General features: G+C 47.3%; 1 protein-coding gene across 1 annotated transcript; it reads left to right on the top strand.

Annotated features, from left to right (window-relative positions):
* The first annotated feature begins 734 nt into the window (after positions 1–734).
* LOC120850898 lies at positions 735–25,589 on the top strand. The gene is made up of 4 exons (XM_040223586.1): positions 735–807; positions 2,196–2,281; positions 20,980–21,078; positions 25,494–25,589. Exons 1-4 carry the CDS (start codon positions 735–737, stop codon positions 25,587–25,589), a joined length of 354 nt encoding a protein of 117 aa, XP_040079520.1.
* Positions 25,590–26,074: the final 485 nt, after the last annotated feature.

The raw sequence follows: 26,074 nt of genomic DNA on the forward strand, positions 1-26,074 counted from the left end.
GTTCGCGGCGCTCTGGAAATTACTACAAGACGACGTTCATTAGAGCCAGTGATTGATGAAATTTACGTGGGAAGTATTTTTCGCTCCTCTTAATGGTCAAATTGCCCTTCGCTTGCCGGCGCATTGCGTAGACGTGCCGGAATTGAGATGATCGCGGCGGTTTTGGCCGGCACATGGAGGGGATCTGTGTTCTCAAGTTTGAGGTCTCGCGTAAAACAGGTTAGCGCGAAGTGCGACCTTGAACGTAGCCCTGTGCTAGGGCGGCTGTGACACAGAAAGTCTATGCTTGTCTGGTCGCGTTCAACACGATATGCTTTTGCGAAGAGCTGCACCGTGGCGCCACTGTTTTGTCGCGCACTTCCAATTTCTACAACACACAACGAGGAAGAAGGGTCTACTCTTGGATACAACATTTGACGTCGCAATCAATGCCGCCACTGCTCAGTGTTGCCAGCAGAGCGACAGTTAGTGATTCGGACGCGTAAATTTAAAAAAAATGTTTTACCAAAACTAAATAAATATTTTGATGAGATACTTTGTATACTCATTTAGGAGTAAATACTTAGTGCACGGTGAATAATTTATAAAAATCAATGGCCATTAATGTTTCGCAGAAGGTTTCCTTTAAACGAGTTGCCTCTACATTCCGAAAACAAAATTGCGCTGTCAAGTTCCGAGGCTCTATTTATGTTATTATTTCTCTTTTAGAAGGACGTTCCCGTTTGACTGGGATTATGTATCGTAATATAAGCATCATGCTGCTCGTACTTTTCGCCGTGGTTCTTATTCTACCGACATTTCAAGGCGGTAAGTCATATTAAAATTGCAGCCATTGAACAAACATAAGATTGTGTTTCTGATTTTTCTCGAAATATTTTGCCAGCTTTACTTCTTTAAGAAACACGTGTGATTAGATGCCATCGGTGTTCTGTGAACGTCGTTTGATGTTGAAACAAATTTTTTAGAGCGTCAGGCGTCCGACGAGGTTGAAACAAGCTGTGTTAATATACATCGGACCCGAAGGAAGTCAGTGCATCGCATACCATTTAAAATGCGCGGTCGATTTCTCTATTCAAAAAGCAAACAAAGATCGAACACACCAAAGTCATCTCGTCGATGGTAGGAGCAATGTTTCGGCCGCCAGTACGGCATGTAACCAGTGAAAACTGACATTTCGTTGAGATTGCAAACTCTGTAATTACATAATGTGCATGGTTTCGTAAATGATAAATGATAAAAACATATAAGGGCGGCCGAAAAAAAGATTTTTTTTTTTTTTTGCTAGAGGGAACGTAATACTGCAATAATTGTCTAACTGTGTTAAATTGTAATGATTTAGGAATTTTTAGAATAGTTATAACCACCAGAGTGAGTTATCGCCATATTTAGGCCATCTCAGAAACCTCCTCAGAACACCTTTAGAGTTTCATATATGCTACACTGTTTTGCTGCTAATTTTTCGTCTATTACATTCGTTCAGGGAATTGTATTATCTTGATGTCACAAATGAAGCCGTCGCGACCCCCAAAATATTGCGGTTTTGGCAGCTGCAGCTGCGAGAGTCAATTGTCAAGCAATCAGTTATTAAAACTGCGCCTCATGTGTAGCTCGAAATAACGGATGATAATGTTTATCGATATAATAGAACCTTTTGTGCAGACAACCTACTTTGAAAGTCTGCCATCACGATGATTTGTTGGATAACGTAAAATGATTATGGTTACGAATAAAAATGACTAGCGAAAGTAGAACTTAAAATAAAGATTTAATTAGGCGAACTTGTGCCAACATTCTTAGAAAGGTACTTGCATTTGATACAATGCTAACGCAAACGCACAGTGCTTGCTAAGATAATGGAATTAATGCAAAGGTGCAAGCGACCTGGACAAGAATAACCATAATAACCTCTGGACAAAGAAAACAAGGGGTAAAAGGAACAAAGACCAGTCTCCAAACTGTGTTTGGAGATTTCTGTGTTTGGAGATATGTGTTGGTATTTTGTCCCCTTGTTCCTCTTCTCTAGGGATTATTATCAGCATACTTGTGTTTGCTTGTATTAGTGATACTAAATACTTAAAAGATTAAGACAGAAAAAAAAACGACGGACTGGATGAAGGAGGACACAAACAGAGCTCTAATAAAACTCACAATAATCTCCTTGCCTGGTTGTACCTTCATAACATTTTTTTTTTCAGAGGGATTTTCGTCTGGGGTTAGACATCACTGCAACCATGATATTGATCCAGCCGGAGAAATATATTGCAAACTCCATGGATCTCAGGTAAGTCTTGCGAACAATCAAATACAAATGAGATATCCTTAGATAATCCAATGCGAATTACTAGTTTTTCTTTGTTTTTTTAATATTGCGAAGACTAATTATTTAATACCGTTTTCACTAAAAACCTCACAATGTTGCCAAGTTCGTGACACAAAGCGTTAACACAGGGGCACATAACAAAAATACATGACGATCTTTCTATATCGTCATTTTTACTGGTGTCCGGAGGAGCGAGTAGTTTGGCAAGCTCGAAAGCAGTAGGCTTTCAAGAGGGGAAAACACCTTGGCCCGCTTGCTAGAAACAGCGTCTGAGCATAGCCTTCTCTGTACTGACAAAGCCTGGCAGATCGCCCCGAGTAGCGGCCGCCGAAATGGAAAAGGTGGAACGGCCGACAATGGATGAGAGTATGTATTGTAGCGAACCCAGGGTAGACCTTGTTGTCGGACTCCGCCGGAGCCAGGTGCCGACCAGGACATCAGGAAGATGGGCCTCGGAAGCCGGGTTACTTTACGATAGATGTTTAATTTACATTTGTACAGTTGGTTCAAGACCAGAGAAGAGAAGAAATTTGCTTGTCAAAGTTCGCTCATTTTAAACACTTGGTTCTCCCTAGGTCCCTATGTAGGGACCCCCACATCGGTGGATAGTCGGCCAATCACAGAAAGGTGTCCAGTTCAAACACCGCCCCACATTCCATGATCACGCACACTCAGCCGCCGTAAACACTTCACCGTCGGTCTAGACGGCGCCGAGAGTCTCACCAAAACACCGACTCGTTGGAATTCTCGCAGCTGGTCAAAACACCGTCCGTGGCCGTGACGTGACGTGCCGCCTTTCGACCCTTCGTGTCTACGCGTTGAATGAAGGGGTCCGGATGATCTCATCGCCCCGGACCGTGCCCTGGTGTTTAGGCGGTGAAACCTGAGACGTTTTTTTCTCCTCTTCGGAGGCTATATCCAGACTTGTACACATTAAAGTCTGGATATATCACGGCGCCCGTCTTGTGCGTTCGCTGGGCAGGCGTGCTTCCGAAGCGATGATGGTGCCAGGCTCGCTGAGTCAGATGACCTTGAACCCGCGGGAGGCGTTCGACGAAACAAAACGGCCCGATGCGGACATTAGGAAATGGTCTGGGGCTCATTCATAACACCCTTCATTACAGTATGTTTGTATGTATGTATTTATGCGGCGCTTGCTCTTTGCAACGAGCGTCTGCAAAACAAACACGCCCCCCCCCCCCCTTTAAAAAAAAAAGAAAGTCACGTGACGGGCGTTTTGCTGCAGCGAGGCGCCGAAACACACTTCTCCCGAGCGATGGAATGTCCGCTCATGCTACTCGCGTTCCACGCGCTACCGCTTCGTTTTCTCGTCGGATTCGAAAACCATGTTTCGGGTCCTCACCGCTGCAAAAGCTGTGCGCTGGCGTCCACGTTACCCGAAAAATGCTCTGTGTTACCAGATCCTCGCGCTCGAAATCTGCGACCGGGCACTCTATGGCTCCGTCGTCAAACTGTCAGGCTTTGTTAGTATTACCGGCGAGATGTTTCGATGGCGCCCTCGTTCGGTTACCTTTCGTGACGTCATTACCTTGTGAACAACAAGTTCGATGGTGTTTGTAATGGGCATGGTGGAAGCCTGAAATCATAGCGCTCTCAAAGCAACACTGCCAACACCGCCCAAATTGAGGTTCTTCCATTCCTCTTATTTCCGTAGATGAGAAATCCTTTGCTGACGTCATTGTCAGCAGTCGGCCAATTGTTGCAGGCCGACCACAGCGACGCTTTCGATCGCTCACGTCGCCAATAGACGATGCTATGGTCTGCTCTAAGACTGAGGGAAAGAAAGTACTACAAAGGCTGGGGCGCGCGAGCATCTTGAGACGCGGCTTGAGTCCCACTCAGCTCGTGCGCTATAGCTTTGGCAGTGCTTTCTTTCCCCCAGCCTCACAGTCTCAGCCGAGAGGATATTTCTAGCAAGCCTAGGGGCATAGGGGGATCGGTGGCCGAGTCAATCCACGCACGGCGCTCACCAGCGACGGTTGTGTAATCATGCTCTCCTAAGGAGCGGTGATAACGGCCCTCGCAGGCCGCGGAAACTCTGTCTTTGCTTCCACCGACGACTAAGGTGTCGTTCTGCCCCCGCTTCCTTCAAGAAGTGTTGCGCTGAACTCCGTTCTACTTCATGGCGACGTCTCCGGAAGACCATACAAGATTTCTGATTTCCGGGCAGAGCTGGAGCGCCTGGACGTGATGGCCGACATCGACGCATTTGGAGACTACCAGATGAACCACGTCTGGATGCTCTCTCTGAAGACGGCGGAATCTAAGCGGCGTGTGGTAGAGGCGGCGGAGCTTTCCATAAAAGGCAAGCGCTGTGTGATCATCGACCCCGACAACGCGGATGTTCACGTGAAGCTGCGCTGGGTTCCTTTTCACGTCACCCACGAGGTTCTGCGGAAGGCCCTGGAGCCTTTCGGAAAGGTGAACGGAATCACGCGTGACGTCTGGAGAGCCGATGGCTTCGCGGGCATCCAGTCCACGACTAGGCTGGCTCGGCTAAGCCCAAAGGAGGGCGTACCCCTGGACCGCCTTTCACATCAGTTGAGGATCGCCGGCGGGAACGTCTTGGTGGTTGTACCAGGGCGCTCACCGCTCTGCCTCCGGTGTAAGGGCACAGGGCACATACGCCGCGAGTGTCGCGTACCGAAGTGCGAAAAGTGTGGACGCTTCGGGCACGAGCGCGTCAACTGTGCGGTGACGTATGCCACCGTCACCGAGGCAGCCGTCGAGAATGAAGCGTGAAGCCTCGAAATGGACGAGGAGGAGGCTGAAAAGGCAGCAGAGGGCGCGGAGCACGTCGTCGAAGTACCGACTACGACGCCGGGTCAAACGGAAGCTGAGAGTGCGCCGCCTGAGAAGCAGCAGACGCTACCAATTCCGACGGGCCCCCCTGCTTTGGCTCCCGCGGCATCGACGGGGAGCAATCCCGGCAAAGGGGACTTCAAGAGGAGAACAAGACTCCTGGCGTCTTCACTGAAGACATCAAAGATTGCAAGGGACGACTTCTCGAAATACTCGAGAAGCAGTACCGGGGAGCAATGATCCGGTGTCGCACGCTTGCGTTGGAAAGAGATGAAAAACCAAGAAAAGTTTATAAAAAAAAAGGAAAGGCAGCGCTCTGCTCAGAAGCGCGTTACGTCACTCCGAGTCCTGGATACCATTCTGACAGAGCAAGAAGATATTGAAAACGCTTTCGTCTCAGCGTACAAGGATTTGTTTACGGAAAAAGATCACCTTCAGCCGCTCCGGGTACCCGGAGTGCCGCTTCCGAAGGTGTCGGAGGAGCTGCGGGAGGAAATCAACAAGAAGATTTCCGTCGCAGAAATCGAGTGGGCCGTCAAAAAACTCGCCCGATGGAAGTCTCCGGGGATCGATGGTCTAGGCGGCGTTTTCTACAAGACGTTCCTGAGCGAACTTGCCCCGATCCTCTGTGACGTCTTCGAAGACATTCGGCGACGGAATCTGATGCCATCATCCATGCGACAGGCTCTGACAGTTCTCATACCGAAGAAGCATAGTGGGGGAGAACCCAGTGTGGACAGCTTTCGTCCCATCAGCCTTCTGACCACGGATTACAAGGTGCTGGCCAAGGTAATAGCCAGACGGCTGCACGCTGGCCTACGTGACGTCGTAGGCGGACACCAAACCTACGGCCTCAAGGGCAGGACTATCGCCACAAATCTGCACACCATGCAAGTCGCATGCGAAGCGGCGTAGGTCCTCGCCCAGCCCCTCACAGTACTTCAAGTGGACCTGAGCAAGGCCTTCGATCGTGTATCGCACTCATTCCTCTTCGGCATTCTAGAGATCTGCGGGGTTGGAGCGCGGCTTCTGAAGTACGTGAAGCTGTGCTACCGGGACGTGTCGACTTGCCTGCTTGTGAACGGAAACAGGACTGCCTCCATCCCCATCAGCAGATCGGAGCGACAGGGGTGCCCAATGTCGCCCATTTTGTTCGCGCTCTACACCGAACCTCTGTGCAGAGCTATAGCGGGTAACGTGAACATCCGTGGACTAACTCTGCCGGGAGGCTCCGTAAATGTGCTTGCGTATGCGGACGATTTAACAGTGCTCTGCTCTTCGTAAAGTCAAGTGCAGGTGGCGGTTCAACATATCGGCGCCTTCTTCACTGCCTCCGGTTACCAAATGAACGCGGGGAAGTCAAAGGGAGCGTGGCTCGGCGAATGGGACTCCAAGCCGGAACCATTTCTTGGCATAAGTTTTGCGGACTTGGTGACGAACTATTTAGGAGTGAATTTGAAGCCGGAGCGTCTCAGCACGGGACGTGGTGGAATCGATATGAACCGTCTAAATGTCAAAGTGTTAGAGTGGCACGGTAGGCAGATGCCTCTGCCTACCCGGGCTTTTGTTAGCAATGCTGTTTTTTTTTTTCCAACCATATGGTATCCAGCCCAAGAGGGACCGTGTGCACAAAGTGAGATTTGCAAAGTGCGCCGTTTTCTTGCCATCTTTGTGTGGGAATCACTGTTTGAGCGCATGAGACGCGACAACTTGTTTTTGACCCAAAAGAAAGGCGGCCTGGGGTTAGTAAACGTTGAACTTAAGTTAAAAGTTCACCGTTTTATGTTTTTCAGAAGTCAGAGGAGCGACATTGTTTTATCCTCCTTCAGAGTGCTCGGAGGTAATTTTTTAGGACAGTGGCTAGAAGGTGAGGCTGGATCTTCCCGCTCGCGGATCTTAAAATTCTACAAAGAAATTGAAGCAGCGATTAAGTTTTTTAAGGACCGCTTCTCTGATGAGTACCTTGACAAGGTGAAACGAAAGACCCAGTACTGGGACACGCTCGACATGCTAAGTCCTGTCCCACTGTATGGGATGTGGAAAGGAACAGCAGTGGAGTCGGATGTTTTCAAACGGCTCCGACGCTATCCCGTAAGAACAGCTACAATAAATGTTTTCTTGCGTCTACATCTGAGAGTTCTCCCGGTAAACACATGGTTGGTGCAAAAGAATTGTTTCGTACCGTGGTCCATGAATTGCGCGCTTTATACTTTTCCAGAGACTCTGGAACATATTATCCTATTTTACACAAATGCTGAACTTTTTTGGGCACAGCTGCGGGCGGCACTAGAAGTTGATCTGTATGTGTCGTGGCGAAGTGCAATGTTTCTTGAGTGTGGGACGGGAAGAGATAGTCGAGCCTTTGAGGTTCTGACCATCCTTGGTTTGCACGCGTTGTGGAGGTCAAGAACGGATCACCTTCAAGTTGTCGAAGGAGGGAAACCTGCGTGGAGGCATTTTTTGGATGGTTTTGTGTATGCCAGCTCGCTGATTGCGACGACAAAGCAGGAGGGGCTTGAGTGTTGGGAAACACTGAAGGCTCGGCTCGGAGTGCGCGGGTTCTCTGCCATCACCAAGTGAGGCACGCCATTTGCCTTGCGGCGGTCTCCAGGGTTAGTACTGCCTATGCATTTGCGGCCTTTGAACTGCGGATTAGACACGTGAACTTTTGTGTTGCTTTGTGTTACTTTGCACGCTGCACACTGTGTTATGCTCTTTTGTGCTTTTTCTGCACTGTGTTTGCATGACGAAGTGTGAACGAATTCTTTTAAACATGTACATAAAAATCAATTTTAAATAATAAAAAAAAAAGAGTTCGGTGGCCGAGTAGGCTAGCGCACACTAACTCGGAGCACGTGGAGTGAAAGCTATGGCTGCAGGACCCAGGGATCCTGGGTTCGAGCCCCACCCCTGCCCGTTTCGATTTAGATGAGCATCGTACCGAAGTGCGGTTGTATATCACCACTGCGTGGTGCACGTTAAAGAGCCCAGGTTAGCGGTTTTATCACACTGGCTAAATTGTTCATCTACAGCTGAGACGCCCTTGAGGCAGACTAACTTCAGGCTGTATAATTTTTTGAACCTGGACTTGAAAAGTTTGAAAGGTTTTACTTTAGGAAAAATTTTCTTGCATACAGTAGTTCTGAAAATTAGGCGTCTAATTCAAACCGCTAGCGCTACATTTGGCCGGAAACTAAGCGTTCGGCGATGCGCAATTTAACTGCGAGGTGAAACGAACACTGTAAATATTGTTTGGGGGAACACACTGCTTATAGAGCTAGTAAGTTAATTGGTGAACACCAATAATACTACTGAACAAAGATTATGCCAGTGGGAATATTCTGAGACTGGGGACCCAGTCAGTGAACATCACCGATGCCCTTGAAATAAAAAAAAAAAATAAAAAATGAAATTGCGGGACATGTGAGTTGATTTGGTGAACACCAGTGTAGGTAGTTGACCAAATATGCGGAGGGAATTTGTAGAACTGGTGGCCCCGCCAATGAACATCACTGATGTAATTGAAAACAAATCATGCAGAGGGAATAGTGCGCAAATGGTCGGCTGATTGGGGACATCATTGATGTCCTTAGACAAAGCTGAAGGAAGAATTTGTGTGACTGGAGACTTGGTCCTAGACATCATGCATGTCCTTGGAACAAAAAAATTGATCGGTGTATAGGTGTACTATGCTACATAAATTTCTGTAAGTCTAAATGTGCGTGGCACAAGAAATGAGAGGGGGCGGCGGGGAGGGAGGAAGAGGGGGTTGCGCTTAAGAGCCCCGTGAACTGCCCATGCCGCAAAGGACATGAGCTCGGCCGCTGTCAAGAGCGATAAGCGAAGGTTATGAAATCACGGCTGCCGGAGTGGCGTCTATCACCGTTTCAATCAGACAGGAAGGAGCGCGTCGTGATGAAGCGACCAGACGAGTAAGCCAGCACATAAGAAATTGCTGCAGAAACCACTATTCTTAGTTGTCTATGAATAGCGATAGCATTTGTCTAGGACACCCTCAAGGACGATGTCGAAGACGACTTCGAGGGCGACGTTCTATAGGACGACATCAAAGACGACGTCTAGGACAATCTCTAGGACGACCTCAAGGACGACCTCAAGGACGACGTCGAGAATCACCTCCAGAGCGATCTTAAGACGACCCCTAGGACGACCTCAAAGACGACGTCAAAGCGGACTTTTAGGACGACCTCTTGGACTATCTAAAGAACGACGTCCTAAAGGACGACGTCTAAAGGGCTGTTTATACTCCAACGTCGACGAATGCAAGACGCGCCGGCGCAGACCGATGTTCGTCGGCCACTACGCCAGACGAAAAGCGCCCGAACGATGGTGTTTACAGTCTAGCGTAGACCAACGCTGGACCAGCACGCCCCGACGAACTGCCCCACTTTGCGCATGGGCGTCTCCGTGGCAACTGCATCGTCTCTACGGGTTATCTATGGCGGGTAGCTTGCGCCACCTAGCCTAGGGGCAATCGATCAGTGTGGTTCGTCCTCGTGTTGTCATGTCACGCTTCTAAACAGCGATTCGAGGCAGTGGTTGGCAGTTCAAAAACAAGCAAATAAGAGTGATAACGAGTGCAAACAAGCGTTTATTTTCTCCTAAATGTCACACGAATGTCAACAAAAAAAAAAAAAAAACGGAAAAAAAGCCCGATATCGCGTCCGTCGAACGTAGCTGCTTCGCAGGTTCGCCGGATCCTGCCAAGCGACTCCGGCGATTCCGCCGGAATGCTTCAATAAAATCGATGTACTCGATATTCCACCGAGGCCCTTTTCTGACAGATAGTCGGTGTGTTATCATCATAGTAGACTTTCACGCTGACTTAAGAAACGGACACGGAAGAGAGCGCACGATGCCTAAATTACTCAATGTACGCGTTCGAAATTGTAACGCACTTTACAAGGCCTATACAAACAATACAGCATTCAGTCCAATTGTCATCGCGTACCGCTACTATCCTTTACAAGCTGAGACCGTTTACAAGCTGAGACAGCCCAATAGACCCTTTGCAAACCGTACAGCGCCACCACGGCAGGAAATTTCGGAAACCCTCGGTACAGATCACGCGCTTTCTCGTTGCGCCTCCGCGACTGCGCGCGCGTCCGGGCAGCTACCGCCAGCAGCCATCCGCCATCCCGCCCATCCGCCGAGCCTTACGTCGTTGCCGGCGTACCATATCTGTGCCAGCGTACAGGCATCGCGACAGGTGAACTCATTTCAATACGTTAGTCGTCGTAACTTACCTTCACGTATTGGAGTGTCACCGGATCCATTTAGTTTTCACAGCAACCGTGGCAGGTTTCGATCGACAAAGCGTTGGTGTTGCAGACGACAGAGCCGGTACAAAGAAGAGGCATAGAGTAATATACACAAGGTAAAAAGGGGACACTGGCATAGTCCCCAGCGGCCCAGATAGACCGGTGACAGCTAGCGCTCCTAGCAGGCGGCATTAAGCATAATCTGGTTCCGGTTCCGGTCAAGTTAGTTTCGGTTTCGGTTTGGGCATTTTTGTTCCGGTTCTCCGGTACCCTTTTCTTTCTTTCTTTCTCCCTCTCTTTCCTCCTCGCCTCCCTCCTCGCTAGGCTCTTGGGAGCTACTCGACTCCCCGAGCCGCTTCTCTTTTTTTTTTTTTTATGTTTACGCTGCTTTATTTCACTTTCTACGACAGAGTCCGCGCAAAATGTGTCAAAGCAAAATTTCTACTTCACAAAACAGGGGTCTAGATCTTGTTTGTTTGCTTTTTTCTACTGTTGAACATTGAAGTTACACAATCTCCACATTGACTCCTGACTGGTGAAGTTTTGGGGGGTCAACAACAAAAAGTAATTTGAAAATATTTTATTGGACCACATTCGTATATCCATGATTTACTTCAGGCGCTCTGTATGTTTTATAAGAAAAATATACTCGCAAAAATAAATGAATATGAAGGAGTTCCGCATACCGTACACTTCGTAATAAATTTTTAGCTGAATCAAGTAAACAAAAACTTTCCACATGGAACATGCTGAGTGATCCCTTCGCTTTCACGACGACTCAAACACAGGAAGTAAGTCCAGAAATAAATGAGACATCGCCATCATTACCAGTTATAAGAGTATAATAATATAGCAAAGCATACAGTGGAGAGTACAAATTCCTAATTCCCGCGACTAATATAAAACACACGAATTGGCATATCCTGAAACACACTGCGGGCGAGCCATTACCAAACAATGAGATCTCTATTCAGAATCTGACAAGATTCAAAGTCCCTAAACATCCCCCGAAATACATTTGATCGGAAAGGAAGTATGGCGTAAAAAAAGCGGCTAAAAAACTATAGACAGTGGATACAAAAGTGGATGCATTTTCTTTCGAATCTATAGCCTCTATACATTATTTTTTTGGACATTGTATAGACCGTGAATAAATACTTTTGCAAGGGGGCCTGATACATATTTGTCGGAAATAACTGAAATAAAGATTTGGAGTGCAAGGTGCACCGCTCAATTAGTAAACACTTTCTGTTTTTGATTTGGCAACCGCCTCCGTTAATACACTATTAACACTTAAACTTGTCTAGTTGCTTTTCGGCAACTGGAGAGTGCAACCAGACTTTTTCCAAGTTCCGGTTAAAAAATTGAACATGCCAATTAAAGCGTAATCTGCAAAACATTTTTTGAAAACCATTTGTGGCACTCTGAGCAAAGTTAAACTACCCAGTCCTGAGAGTGCGCGATACAAGGCAGCACACACTCCTCGAACATGCGCCACATTCTCTATTACCGCAGGAAAATGATTTTCTAGTTGCTGAAGGAAATCAAATGCAACCTGTTATAGTAGTACTAGGTTCCTGAAGAATTTTCCAAGCACATGGTATGCTTTCAGCCTAAGAAAGTACTGGTGAGGCCTGGTCTAGTTGTCAAACTCATCCCTCAGCAGCTGAGAACAGCCACAACTATGGGTTGTCTGTTCAAGGAAATGCGTAATATAAAAGCTCGAATGTAATAAGTGAACGAGTCATCAATTATGTTAACCTGATGTTTGATTTCACCTCTGAAATATCCTCTAGCAGCGGGAAGTTATAAATTGGAAGACATTCCACATTGTCTGCAATTGAACTTTTATGATACAAACATATTTGCAACTCTTTGAGCAGGTAAGCCTTATCGTCCTCTACGTTTCCGTTATTCGACAGTTTGAACAGTTTCTTTATCCGTATGTGTTTTAGTCCTGAGGCATACTGATACACATTTAGGTTTGTATTACAACCCAGCATTTGTCATATAGCTCCAAATATGTTCGGAAGTGGGTCTTGCTGCAGGCGTCGTGTAATTAAGAACTTATAGTCATTGCCGTTTGAAATCTCCTCCCAGAGCATGAGGACACTCTTTATAGTAATTTGCCACCCTATGGTGGTTTGTGGCTACCTCCTACTTTGGAACTTCCATGCTGAAATCCATCCGAGTTGCTGGTAAAGGAAACCGTGTACCTCGAATTCTCCTTTCATAATGGCATGACGCAACTTCTGCCCTGTCTTCTTGAATTTCGAGCTATTTAGAGAATCAAATGATCTGTCCATCCTATCACAGAAATAGGCTGTAGTCATGGCTGCCTCAGGAAGCTCCTTGGCATAAACAAGGGATATGATTGCAAGAAAGAGTAAGGCACTCAGTACCTGTGCGCCACGATTTACTTCCATGTTGCTGAAAGGTTTCTGAAAAATGTGTCTCTCAGTAAGTTTTAGACTCAATTAAAAGCTCATCTCATGGGCAGAACGATAAAGTTCAACAATATGGGACCACTCAATGACCTCGATTCCAATGGGAAGTTTGTGTGCTTGGAGATTGCTCTTGGTTGTTTTGAGGAGGTGCGGACATCAAAGATAAAGTAAACATATTCGTTGTCAACTTCAAAAAATGGCTTATCAACACACACACCGTTGGTTGGCCAAGCTTACGTTTGAAGCCCTTAAATCACAGACTACAGCCTTAGCTCTGAAGGCGACAGTCTTAAGCTTTAGAATGAGAGAACTGAGGAGACTGCGTTTAACAGAAGACGTTGTTGGAGTGTGCAAAACAGCAGGCACGTAGCGAAGGGGGGGGGGGGGGGGGCATGGGGCCAGGCCACCCCCCAAAACTTCCATTTTGCTGGGGCCTCCTCCCCCCCCCCCCCTCATACAGCATTTTGTCATAAGCGCCCCCCCCCCCCCCCCCCCCCGACACAAAATCCTGGCTACGTGCCTGTCCAATAGTATATGCAAGGGGTTAAGCCCACCCCACCTCCTGGAAATTCCAGAGAGCAAAACAACCAAGGCTCTATCTGCAATGTTAGAGATTCGTTCAACACCGGCATCTGTAAATCCATGGACAATGTTGTGTGCAGTGTCGTGAGTTAAGTTTTTTTTTAACAATCTCATCGAAAATCAAGATGAACACACGATCAAGTGCAGCCCGACAGCCCGGTGGAAACAACAGCGTGAGAAACTCAAACCGATTGGCTCCACAAATTGCCGCCGAGAATGCGAACACGCAAGCGGTCATGCGTCACCTTGATTGATGCAAAGTCGACCGAACTTGATGCAGCAGAAAGCACAGACGGGCGGCACGCACGGCACGGACGAACGACGCACGGACGAGCAGAGGTCATGCAGAATGATCTAGAGGCGACGGCGTGCAGGCAGGCAGGCCATGGCAGGCGCCATTCATCCAGGGAGGGGGGGGGGGGGGGGGGGGGGAGTAGTAGGGAAAGGGAACGCGGCGCAAAGCGGAGGCTGCCATACTAGCGAGTTTTAGTAGACCGTGTTTCCCGCTCCGCTCAGCCCCTCCGCTACCCGGAACTCTACAGCCAAGGCCATCGGCGCGCAGGCGCAGTGGCGGTTTCTTCGTAGCGGAGGGCTAGCGGAGCGGGAAATACGGTCTACTAAAACTCCCTATTAAAGGGATACTTCAACGAAATTTGAAATATTCCCGTCATGTTCAAAAATAGGTTGAATATGATCCACAATAGCCGTAAAAGACAATCACACGTTTGTATTTTAAGCCTGGTGGCTGTATTTTTCGTTATAAACGGCCCACTCTCGCAAGCGCTCGGAGAAGGCCCAGCGGAGACCACGTGACATCCAACGCAATCGTGACGTAGGTCGTCTTGGGACGAGCGAAGCAATGGCGAGGCTGACGTCGAGAGGATGGCCTAGTCGTTCCAGCCACCGAAGCGGCTGCTTTTGTACGAATTTTGGGTCACGGGTTAATCATCTATAATCTTGTAGGGGGACAATAGCGACTTCTGAGAAACACAAAAGGCATTCTCGGGAAAAGCGGAGTTCCTCCTTCCCCTCTTCTTTCGTCGTGGCCGGAGGCGAGGCAGCCTCCGTCACTAGCTGTCAAGGTTCCTAGACAAGCATTACAAACGAGGCGTTAGCGACATCCACCAGGTGCGCTTTGGTAATCGTTTAATTCGTTTTAAAATTACTTCTCGAGGCTGTTTAACAAAATATTGGTATATACGATGTGATACTGCTCCTTTGAACACATATAGACCAAGAAATGAGCGCCGAAATTTCGTTGTAGTATCCCTTTAAAACCGCTTACGTTGCCAGGATAGGTTTTGCAGAGAAGTAGTTGCTGCCCTATACGGCGGACTGAGTTTTACTTTCTTTTTTCGTTTTGGAAAGATAATGTATTGTTGTGTTACATAAGTCCTGCTGCATAGACACAAGGAAGTTTAATTATATTTGTCTTGTTTCCTTGGCTTGAAACCATAAAACGGGTTTTTGAAGACTTATTGCTTCCATCTTTTCGGAGTACGCGCAGGCAGTTATCTCGCTGTTCTGGTTTTGGTTACGAAAGCAAGGCAAAACGCTCGTAGTTTGTCTCTTTTCCCCAATGTCTCAACTCTCCAGTGATTGTACCATAGTAAATTCACCAACACCTCTTCCCAATATAAAGGAAAAGCACTAAGTTCACTACATAACAAAATGGTCTCAGTTCATACATCTTTAGGCAGGTAGGAAACGTTGCCCTAATTTCTTCACACCAGATGATGAGCGCAACAAACTCACACGAGATTTACAAGAAAATATCGGTGGTGACTTAAGTTTCCCTGAAATTTTGTATGACCGGTCGTTTGCAGGACCGAATCATCTACTCGGGCGGTGTGCGTCGCTGTGCAAACGCCAACACGAAGCATAAAAACGGCAGGTCTAGGACAACAATCCGGAGTCCATTGTTCAATTAAAACAACGTAATTTTGTTAAAAACGCCCGCAGATTTTTACTCACGGTATGCGTCCGAGAATCTTTTACATTTTGAAATGAAACGAAGCAAGATTTACTTTTAAAAGCGCTCGCTGCGTCCTCCTGGACCAGCACGACCGGATCAGCTGACGACGACGGGACTGAACCCGTTGAATTTCAACCCCACAATAACCAATTTGCGCTTCTTGCTAGTATGGGCTTCTACCTCCAAGCACCGCACCACACACCACGAACGTTTCAACTCTTTATCGCATCGCCGTGTTGCACCAAACCTATCTCTATGCACCAAACAGAACGAGATCGCCGAAGTCAACGCAGTGCTGTCGTGAACCTTGGCTTGTGGTTGCGCACTCGTGGACCCTGTGACTCCCTTCGCTTTCAAAGCACACACGACGATTACGAAGGATACTTTCGGTCTTCCGGGACCATTACAGGGGCACTTCTCCGGTCACGTCTTCGTTACATGTACTCGCAAACTGCGTCAAACGTGGTCACTCCAAAGCAATACCGGCGCCATGTTGACCGTGCGTTGTTGCTAGATTCTCTCCGACCAAACAAAAACAACGAAAGCAAACCGGCTCTAGCTTCCAGCGCACATCGGCGTTGCGCCGTGGCCAGATTTTCTCCGTCAGCTCTAACTTAAAGATGACCTACAGATGCAGCAACACTGGTATCAAGTTTTAACATGGCGGCCCCCACGGAGCGCCGTAAATTCTGAGGAGGGTGCATTGGAAGCAACGGCACCTCCCCCCCCCCCCCCTGCATTCGTCACGTGATTATGGTGACGTATTTGATTAACACTATTTAGTCGTTTTAGGTACCATAAATATTTCTAAAGCCATAACAATTAAAAAAAATAAAAACTTCTCGGAGAGAGAGCTGTCATTAATATTAACCAAATTACAGAGAAGCGCCACGCATCGGAGGGCATTAAACGCTCATTCTGGGCCGCGAATCACCTTCTGTGTCCTCTCTTTAAGTTTACTATATTACTCTATGCAAATACTGCGAAACCCGCCATCTGGGTCAGAACCGGAAGTGGTTGGCGGCTATTTGCACACTGGCGCCACTACGTTTACTGTCACGCGAGAGTGAATATCTCTAGCTATGGCGTTCCACACTTAAAGAGGCACTGACAACTTAAACGTCGTATTTTTTGTTGCTGTCGAAAGCGATGTCAGTTGTAGACACGCAAAAAAACACCCGAACGCGTAAACACAATTTCTCCACGCGCGCGCGCGCCTTCTATTTTTGGCGTTTTTCTCTGCCGCTCCTCACCTTTTTGCTTCGTTTTATTTGTGACGTCAATTATTATGAAATTTAAAAAACCTTGTAGGCGACATTTCTTTAATATTTAATAACGGCATTCTTAAAACATATTTTTAACGCAATAGCGAACACAGTACGTTCCTTCTCTTTCATTCATTCATTGAAACGTATTTATTTAACGACCAAAGAAGTGGGCAGCACATGTGGCCTGCTGTATGGTAAAAAAAAACAAAAAAAAAACACTTAGTTGTCTCGGGAGCTTCCAGGAAGAACGAGACGACGAGTGGCAGCGATCAGGGACTAATGGGGTTTCAGTAGTCTGGAGCCAAGTGGAGGTGCCTCGGGGTCTTCCAGATACGTAAGGAGCGCCTGTGAGGCTGCGAGGACCCGGCCAGGGTCGGGAGGGGATGGCGGGTTGAGCCACTCAGTGAGAGTCGACGGGGGAGGAGAGAAGGTTGAGAGAACGCGAGAGCGGGCTGTGGAGTGAAGGGGGCAATCCCACAAAAGATGCGAGAGCGTAGCGGGAGCGTGGCAAAGGAAGTCAGAGCGCTATAAGGCGCTCTGACTTCGAAGTGGGAGCGGTGGGAGCGCGTGCCAGAGGACCGGTCACGTGACTCCAGCCACTTCCGCTGTTGAGTTGAAAGAGAAAGATGCCCAGTGAAGATGCCGATATGGCCGAGAGGCCCCACCGCCTTTGAATACCGCACAGATCCCTCTGTGCTGTGCAGTGAGTTCACGAGGTGCTCGACGCTTGACGGGGCACCGGACTGCAGCGAAAGCCAGCGTCCGCTTTGAAGGCTGCCATTTTCTGTGCGGGCAAACGGTCATGCGGCGGGGCCGCTAGGCAGATGAATGGTATTGGGGAATTATAGTAGACCGTTTCCGCAGCCCGCTAAGCACCCAGATAGCGCTCCGTAATCCGCCACAAGACCTTGAACTATGCAGACAATGCTGGCGGCGCATGCGCAGCTGCGGCGTTTTCTTCGTGGATACCGTAGCGGAGGAGAGAAACGGTCTACTACAACTCCCTATTGGCTAACCCTTCGTATCGGGCTGTAGCTTGCACCATAGAAGCGCTGTGGTCGCGAAAGTTGCCCTCGGTATCCGGTTCCCTGTCAGCGTTCGGGGGCTTGGGAAGCTCGGAAAAGTAGCCGAGCATTTGGTTGGCGCGCTGTTCCTCTAGCTCGGATTTGGAGGCGCTCCCGTGTCTCCCAGATTCGATGCAGATGATTGGAGCGCTTAAAAACGACCAGTCGAATATACTATAAGATTTATACACAACCACGAAATTTAATCAAAGTCGTGGGTTATTGAAGGCTGCCCGACTTTGAGCCTGGGGAGTGCCTTTGATGGAGGGAAATCGAAAGCAAACTTTCCGACCTACAGTCGACCTGCTGCATTACTACGACCGAAGAGTTCCCCCAGTAGCTCAGTGGACAGGTGTCCGCTTCACATAGAGCGGACCCATGCTTAATCCACACTGTAAACGTACTGTTTTTTTGTTATTTTGCGATATTTGCACCTTTTTTTTTTTACGATTATTAGTGGAAAAAGGAAATGTCGTGGACGAAACGTCGCTGAACAAAAAGGTATGGGATTATCTTTTTGACACTTGCGAATTTAATGTAGTCACTTTCCACAAAATGCAAGGAGCATATAAATCGGGTAGTGTCCGTTTTCCGAGGTGCCCGTAACAGTTCTGCACGAATTGCAACCAGCCATTGGTCACGACCCCGTTGATCTTTCGGAAATTTGTTCAGACTGCGCCGCACAATGAAACATTCGGATGCAAGACCTGTGAGCCAGTTCTTCACGCAACATTTCGTGGGCATTCTTTTTAAGTCGATCACGGGAATTCACCACGGGCACTCACTACTCATTTAAAGCTCTTCAATGTTCAAAACAACTCATCCTCAAGTGCAGAACAGCGAGCGGAACGAACATAACTACAAAGCAATCGCACGCCAAACGGTTCCCGCAAAGCATGTCGTCGACTGCGCCAAATCCCCCGCCCCCCCCCCCCCCCCACCCCCAAAAAAAATGGTAGGAAAAAAAGCGCATTGTCGGGTGGAGTTACGTGACTTCCGGCATTCTCTCCTCATCATACACGTTTGCAAGTCCGGCTTCAGGGCGCTGCCATCTTGCTCGGTTGGGGCGCGCGTGGACGCGTCCTAATAGGCCCTTTGCAAAGATCCCAAAAGCCCACTCGCGCCGCCCGACGAATAATGGGAGTCCTCGGTACGCGCCACCCATCGGACCCATCGTCTTCATTCCCGCTACCACGTGGTATACGCGAGCAGGCGCAAGTTACCATGGCAACAACGTTCGAGCCGCCGAGAGCCGAGTCGGACGTGCGACGAGACGAGCGCACGGAAATGGGAGAGAGGGTATTGCGTTGGTTATTTTGCAAGGCCGCCCCTATCTCATCCCTCTCCTTTGTACCGGCTCTGTCGTCTGCTGCACCAACGCTTCGTCCAACCTAGCTTAACCGTACCACGTTTGAGGTGAAAAGTAAGTGGATGAAGTGACACTGCCAGACGTGAAGGTAAGTTACGACGAACAACGGATTCAAAGATGCGAATAGAGATGCGTTCACGCTGCCACTGCGCCGCCAACGAAGTACGACGTTCCGGCGGGTGGGCGGGATGGCGGATGGGTGCGACGGCTGTGGAGGCTGCTGGCGCGCGGTCGCGGAGGCGCAACGAGAAAGCGCGTGATTTGTAACGAGAGTTCCAAAAATCCTTTGCCGTCGCGGCGCCGTACGTTTTGCAACAGGTCTATTCGATTACGTCCACGCGCGCCCCAACTGAGCAAAAAGGCGGCGCCCTGAAGCCGGACTTGCGCAGGTTTCGTGTTCGAGCAGTTGCGTTTTTTGGTTTTATTAAAAATATAAGTGACTCCGTAGCAAAATGTTCATTGGGTAGTCTTTTGACACCATACTAAATCGCCTAACAAAAAATGAAAACAAAACAACTGTTTTTGCAGGGTGTCAGTGTACCTTTAAGTGTTTTACTCATATACACAACCGCTTCAATTTCCCTTTAAAGGGATACTTCAACGAAATTTGAAATATTCCCGTCGTGTTCAAGAATAGGTTGAATATGATCCGCAATATCCGTAAATGACAATCGCACGTTTGTATTTTGATCCGGGTGGCTGTATTTTTCGTTATAAACGGCCCACTCTGGCAAGCGCTCGGAGAAGGCCCAGCTTAGAGCACGTGACATCCAACGCAATCGTGACGTAGGTCGTCTCAAGACGAGCAAAGCTACGGCGAGGCTGACGTCGAGAGAATGGCCTAGTCGTTCCAGCCACCGAAGCGGCTGCTTTTGTACGAATTTTGAGTGACGGGTTAATCTTCTATAATCTTGTAGGGGGACAATAGCGACTTCTGCGACACACAAAAGGGATTCGCGGGAAGAGGGGAGTTCCTCCTTCCCCCCTTCTCTCGTCGTGGCCGGAGACGAGACAACCTCCGTCACTAGCTGTCAAGGTTCCTAGACGAGCATTACAAACGAGGCCTTAGCGACATCCACCAGGTGCTCTTTGCTAATCGTTTAATTCGTTTTAAAATTCCTTTTCGAGACTTTTTTATCAAGATATTGGTATGTTCCATGTGATACTGCTTTTTTGAACACATATAGACCGAAAAATGAGCGCCAAAACTCCGTTGTAGTATCCCTTTAAAGGCCCTAACCCAGGTGCGCAGGCAGATTAGTCAATATGAAGCTGCAGACAGAGATTCCCGACTCCGTGTGCCCGCTACCTGCTGTCCTTGAGTAGCTCCCTCTCTGCGCTGGACGCCGCGCTCCTGAGACGCGGAAGCCAAGAAAACCTGATGGGCTTCTCGTAAATGGGACACTCCTTCGGACTGGCCTTAACCATGATTAATCGTGTCGTTACTTGTGAGAGTCCTGATGACGAAAGGAATCGTTCGCCCTTTAAAAATAAAAGGCACGGCGAAAAAAACAAAGGAAAGGAAATTTTTAAATTGTTCTAAATTTACTTTTAAACTTTCATTGTGCCTGCACCAAACTCGCAACAATGAAAAAAATAATAATCAAGCAGGAGGTCAAAAGAAGAAGAAAAAAAAAAGGTCATAAAATAGCGATGAGAAAACGAGAGGTGATTTCCTCCTTTTATGTTGTGGGAGGGCTGGCAAGGAGGAATGAAAGGCTCGGGTTCCTTTTCTCTGCTCTCGGGCCGGCCTTTAAATTCACCTTTTCAACTTTTTTTATAATTTTTTTTAATGGACATAGTTTTATTTTAATTTTTATTTCTGACATCATGTGTCAATGCTTTGCAGGGTGTTACTGGTTATTCTTTAACACGGTGCCTAGTGGGATGCTCTAATCGTTCCCAGACGCTGCGGATGCCAAGGAACGTTTGCCCCGACGGCGGTCTGGTAAGTCACGAGAAAATGTTGTGGCTGCCATCGAGCTCTTTTTTCTCTTTTTTTTTTTGCGGGTATTAGTTATATGACACCTGCCCTGCTTTATATATTGTCATGGAGTTATTTATCGTTCACTTTTGCTTTGCTGGGGGAATGCCAGAACTCTGTATCAACATGTTAACATTCAGATGATCAGATATGTTTCTGTAACCAGTGTACTGACGATACATAGCACAAAATAATTTTAACGTGTAAGAACTGCATAAGAGGTAAAGAAAAAAATCAACTTGCGGCGTACAGATAGGTTCAAGGTCCCTAAGATACCCACAAATTATGGAAAAAAGTTAAAACGACACTATGTCCCTTCGATGTTCAAACGTTTGCCAGAGTCTTCGCTGAACTTATCATCCTTTCGTGCGGTAAAACGGAATGTAAAAGAATGGTGCCTCACGCTCGCGCAATAATAATTATATAATTACTTAGTGCGTATTCGTTGCCCAAATTCCTACATTATTGTTAATTGTTTGTTTTGTTTCTCCAGTGTTCAATGTGTCACGGTGTTTTGTTGGCTGCCTGGTCCCACATACAAGCATCTTTGCTTTTGTGGGCCAGCACGCTTACACCTGTATTTTTTCAAAGATAATAAAGATATTGTTGACATTTGTTTTATAAAATCGAAAACGCCTCTTATATTATACGCAACTCTATATGATCACGTCGACTACTAAAGAGGCTGGAAGGAACAGAAAACAAACGATCCACTCAAAATTCCTGCGGCCTTCTAGTGTTGCGTTTAGGCAAACAACCATCTTGATGATGACTGGTGGACATAGGTGGGGAGGCAATGGCCACGTGCCATACCGTCCGTCTCTCAGACTGGTGATGAGCCAAATTTCTGCTTAATAATTACGACCGGTCCTCCCAGTTGCTTTGCTGCAAGAATTATTAGGATATCGAAATTTAATATCGAAAGCATTAACTGCCCCATGGAACGAAGCCGGCGTTATCTCATGTCTGTAGCTGCGAAAAACGGCACCTAAAAATACATTGGTTGAGCGAAACGACACCTAAACACCCATTGGCTGAGCGAAACGGCACAAAAAAAACCATTGGCTGCAAAGCAAACACACCTCAGAAAAAAAAAAAAGAAAAACACAAAGAAAAGCACAGCAACGCAGATACGTTGTCACGGAAGCCGTGGAGCCGGCGAAGGCGCCGCGCCGGCGCACTAATGGCGCATTCACACTGGAAGAAGCGGATCCGCGTTCGCGAAGCGGTCGCGGTTGCGGTTCGCGAGCGACCCCGTTGAGACCCACCGAGAGGCGGTTGGCGGTTTCTCGGCGATCACGCGTGATCTTGTGAGACTTGCGTTTGGCAACCCTGTTTTACAATCCAAAATCCACTTTAATTCAAGATCCAAAGCCAAACGTTTGCTATTTTGGCACTCCGAAGATTTTTCTCCGGGATGTTTGCACGTATCGCGAGTTCAGGCAGCGAAAAACGAAGCATGGACCCGCCAAACTCGCCTGTGATTCCCTCGACTTCGCCCACAAGCAAAGCCCAGCTAGGCGCGCCATGCTGACTCAGAACAGGATGTTCCCGAACTTTTCTTCGAAGTGGACCCTTCCCGCATGAATAGCTGACCTTGTTTTCGGGATAGAGAACGTTTTCCCCCCTCGTTGTTCGCTCTTATCATTTTCGAAGTTGTGAGCGGTGGGGCAGACCCTGATGCGGGGGAATGTGTTCGGTGCTAGCCGGTCGTGGCTTCGTCGGTGGCGGACTCTCCTCTCGTCACTCGCTCGTCGATCGAGTCTACTGTTTGTTTGACATTAAGCTCAAATAGACGCCGTATGGATTACCTCTGCATTGTCTGGTACGTACACTTCATTCCTTGAGTAGGTTCCCGTTATTTATTTTATTAGTGGTAAACGTTACAGGTCGAGCTAGCGCAGGTACCCTGCCCCCTTTGCGGTAGTGCGTTGGCGACGCAATCGAGCTCACGATGTCTCTATCGTCCTTCGTGGTGGCCATGCACTGTGTCGAAAGCTTTCAATAGTTCACGCGACTATCCAAGTGGGTAGAAAAGCTGACATTTCGGTCGGTCAGGGGCGGGTTCTAACGTTCTAGAGGCAGAGACTAACAAGGCAGCGAGCTTGGGCTGTGGCACCCGGAATAATCAACAAACTCTTACCCGAACCGAATCACCGGTGCGAAGCCCGTTAAAATTACGAGTCAATTCTTTTCGCGGCAGATTCAAGTGACGGACGTGAACGTGAAGTTTCTTTGTTGATTTGTCGAAAGCTAAGACTACAACGCTAGGACTACAGCTCCTTGGACGCCTCACCAGCGACAGGTGCCATCTTGTTTCGAAAGTCACTGACGTCACGTCAGCGTCGCGTTGTGATTGGTTGCCGCTTTGCGGTTCGTGAAAGCGGTTGGGAGAAATCGGTCCCGAAGCGGTTGGCAAAAACGCGCTCCAAACGCTCGATCCTAGCCGCTTTGCGGTTGAGAACGCGCGGATCCGCGTTCGCGAAGCGGATCCGCGGGTGAGAGGGGGAAATCATTTTTTCTTTTTTTACCCTCTCTGCTATGACCCTAATGGAACGGTCTATAACTTGCATAGTTTTTGACGATAAAAAATAATACGACCTTTGGGGTGTCAGTGCCCCTTTAACTTGAGAAAGTTAAAGAAGCTGTGCAACAATTTCAGGGCTTTGCTTAAATTATTGTGGAAGTTGATGCCCGACACGTTTGAAGTGAACTACAGAAAACAGGTTTTGCTTGGATACCCTAGCTTTTATTTACAAAAATGAAAAAGCTCCAGGTTTTTGCCGCCTCTCAACTCGTACGTCGTCTTTCGGGTCACGTGCGCAGTGACGTTGTTGGGGTAGGCGCGGTGTTCCGGAAAAGTTCTCTCTTTAGAGCCATCAGTGAGCAGTGAGAACTCATCCGCTCGCTACCGCGTGACCACGTGCTGGCGGGTGCCGCGCGAACAATATGGTGAAAGGAGGAAAGTCTCATCCAGGTCCGGCCATAGCCCGTCCGGCCCTGTCCCCCTCCCCCTTTGGCTTCTGGCGGCTATTCGCGGTAGCAGAGAGAGCTGACGGTTTTCTGGACCTAGGATAGATGGCGCCACTAAAACTCCGTATAATAAAAGTTTGTCGATGATACCAGGTTTTTGACGCATTTATATATATATGTTGGAACGACAAGATTTATAGAAAAGTTACCTTTTATCGAGCGGGTATTCGCACAATACTGCTATCTGTCTACGAGATTCCCCAGCGACGTCACGCCGCTTGTTTCTCATGGCCGCCGCTCGCGGCTGCAGGTCGGGGAATATTCTAATTTTTGCCTCGCTATTACGCGGCGGAATCGCAACATTTCGTTGAAAGGAGGTGTGTTTTCTGTCATTTGTGACAAGGTGAACAATATCAAAAGCAGAAGATGCCGATTCTTTCAACGTTAAAATCGTTGCACAGCTCCTTTAACGTCCCTTTTTTCTGTAATTGCGTTGAGACTGCCATAACACAACTTTCGTAGCAGTGTGTCCACCATAAAAAAGGGTTTGCAATGGAAATCGCTTGTTGTTAGGCGTAAGCATTTGTGTCTAAAATTGTTTCACAGTATTTCTTATAGTTTATTTAAAATTGAAAGATCACATTACCTGCTTGGAGCCATTTTATGTATCGCGCAGAGTAGATCATGACCAAAACGTTCGGGAATACACGTCGGTCTGATTTGTTTCGTAACTCTTTCTTCCCACGAACGATAAAAGAATGAAACAGTTTGCCAAGCGAGATTGTTGCCTTGCAAAATCCAGATTACTTTTTCTCGCAACTCCAGCATTGTCTCTGAACAATATATTTGAGTGTGAACATATTATCAACGCATTTGTGTTCTTTTTTTATGCAGACTAAGGTTGTTCATTTTTTTATGCATGTTTATTTGCGTCTGCGAGTTTGTATATTACTTTGCGTACTTATGTGTCTTGATGACCTATGTTGTGTTCAAAATCCATTTTTCGTATTGTGACTCCCCCCACTGTAATGCCCTTCGGGGCGCTGTAGGAAATAAATAAATAAAATAAAGTACGAGATATAGTCTAACCCATGCATTGTAGGTTGTGAACGCCAAAGATAAATGCAGCGCGAAATTTTGTGGAAGTCCAGAAAGAGTTGCACGGCACCCTTATTTAAGATATAAAAGAGGCTAACAGTTTATCTCTTGCTTCGAGTACTGAAATGAAATATCCTTCCAAGAACCCTAGAATCTCCTTCGAAAAAAGTCCAGTTTAGTGCCTGTTTTGGGGTGGATATTTCATCATGTATTTTATTATGAGAACAAAAACAAATGATGATGTGTTTAAACGCTAGTGTGTGTATTTTTAGTGTTATAAAACCAATTTTGCATTTTTTTCTTTAAAGACCTGCAATGAAAAAACGAGGGAAACACTCACACAATGGAGGGACGACATGCAGAAGAGGAAACAGTTGATTGTGGATGATTGGTGCCGTGGTTAACAAAGGAAGTCAATTTTGTTAGGGCAAGTCCCTTAAATAAAAAAAGTGCCATGTGCCCTTCACCTGAATCTATCCTTTATAAAAATGTATATCTCCTCTTTAGTTCTGAATGCTGCGATGTTCAGTAACTACAAGCTTGGCTGTATTGCGGCACAAGCGTTTCCTCTTGTATCCTTGATATATTTCTTTCCCAGGGAATCTATTTAAACCAGTATCAAGATCAAAATATTAAACGGCATCTGTTACACACTAATAAAATGTATTTAAAATTAACGATTTTCAATATCGTTCTGGGCTTACACGTTGCGTTACATATGGTTTCAAAAAATGAGCGTTCGTAGTTCAAGAGAACAAATGAAGACAATGGTGAGTTCAAGGTGTCACAGTGTTTACTTCAAAAATTCGGAACATCGCCTCGGCAGACCACAAACAAGAACAATAATTAAAAGAGAGAAAAGGAAAATAAAACAAAAATTTGGCTCGAA

Source organism: Ixodes scapularis, unplaced genomic scaffold (assembly GCF_016920785.2).
Source record: "Ixodes scapularis isolate PalLabHiFi unplaced genomic scaffold, ASM1692078v2 ptg000312l_1___fragment_3__unscaffolded, whole genome shotgun sequence".
NCBI classification, from domain to species: Eukaryota; Metazoa; Arthropoda; class Arachnida; order Ixodida; family Ixodidae; genus Ixodes; species Ixodes scapularis.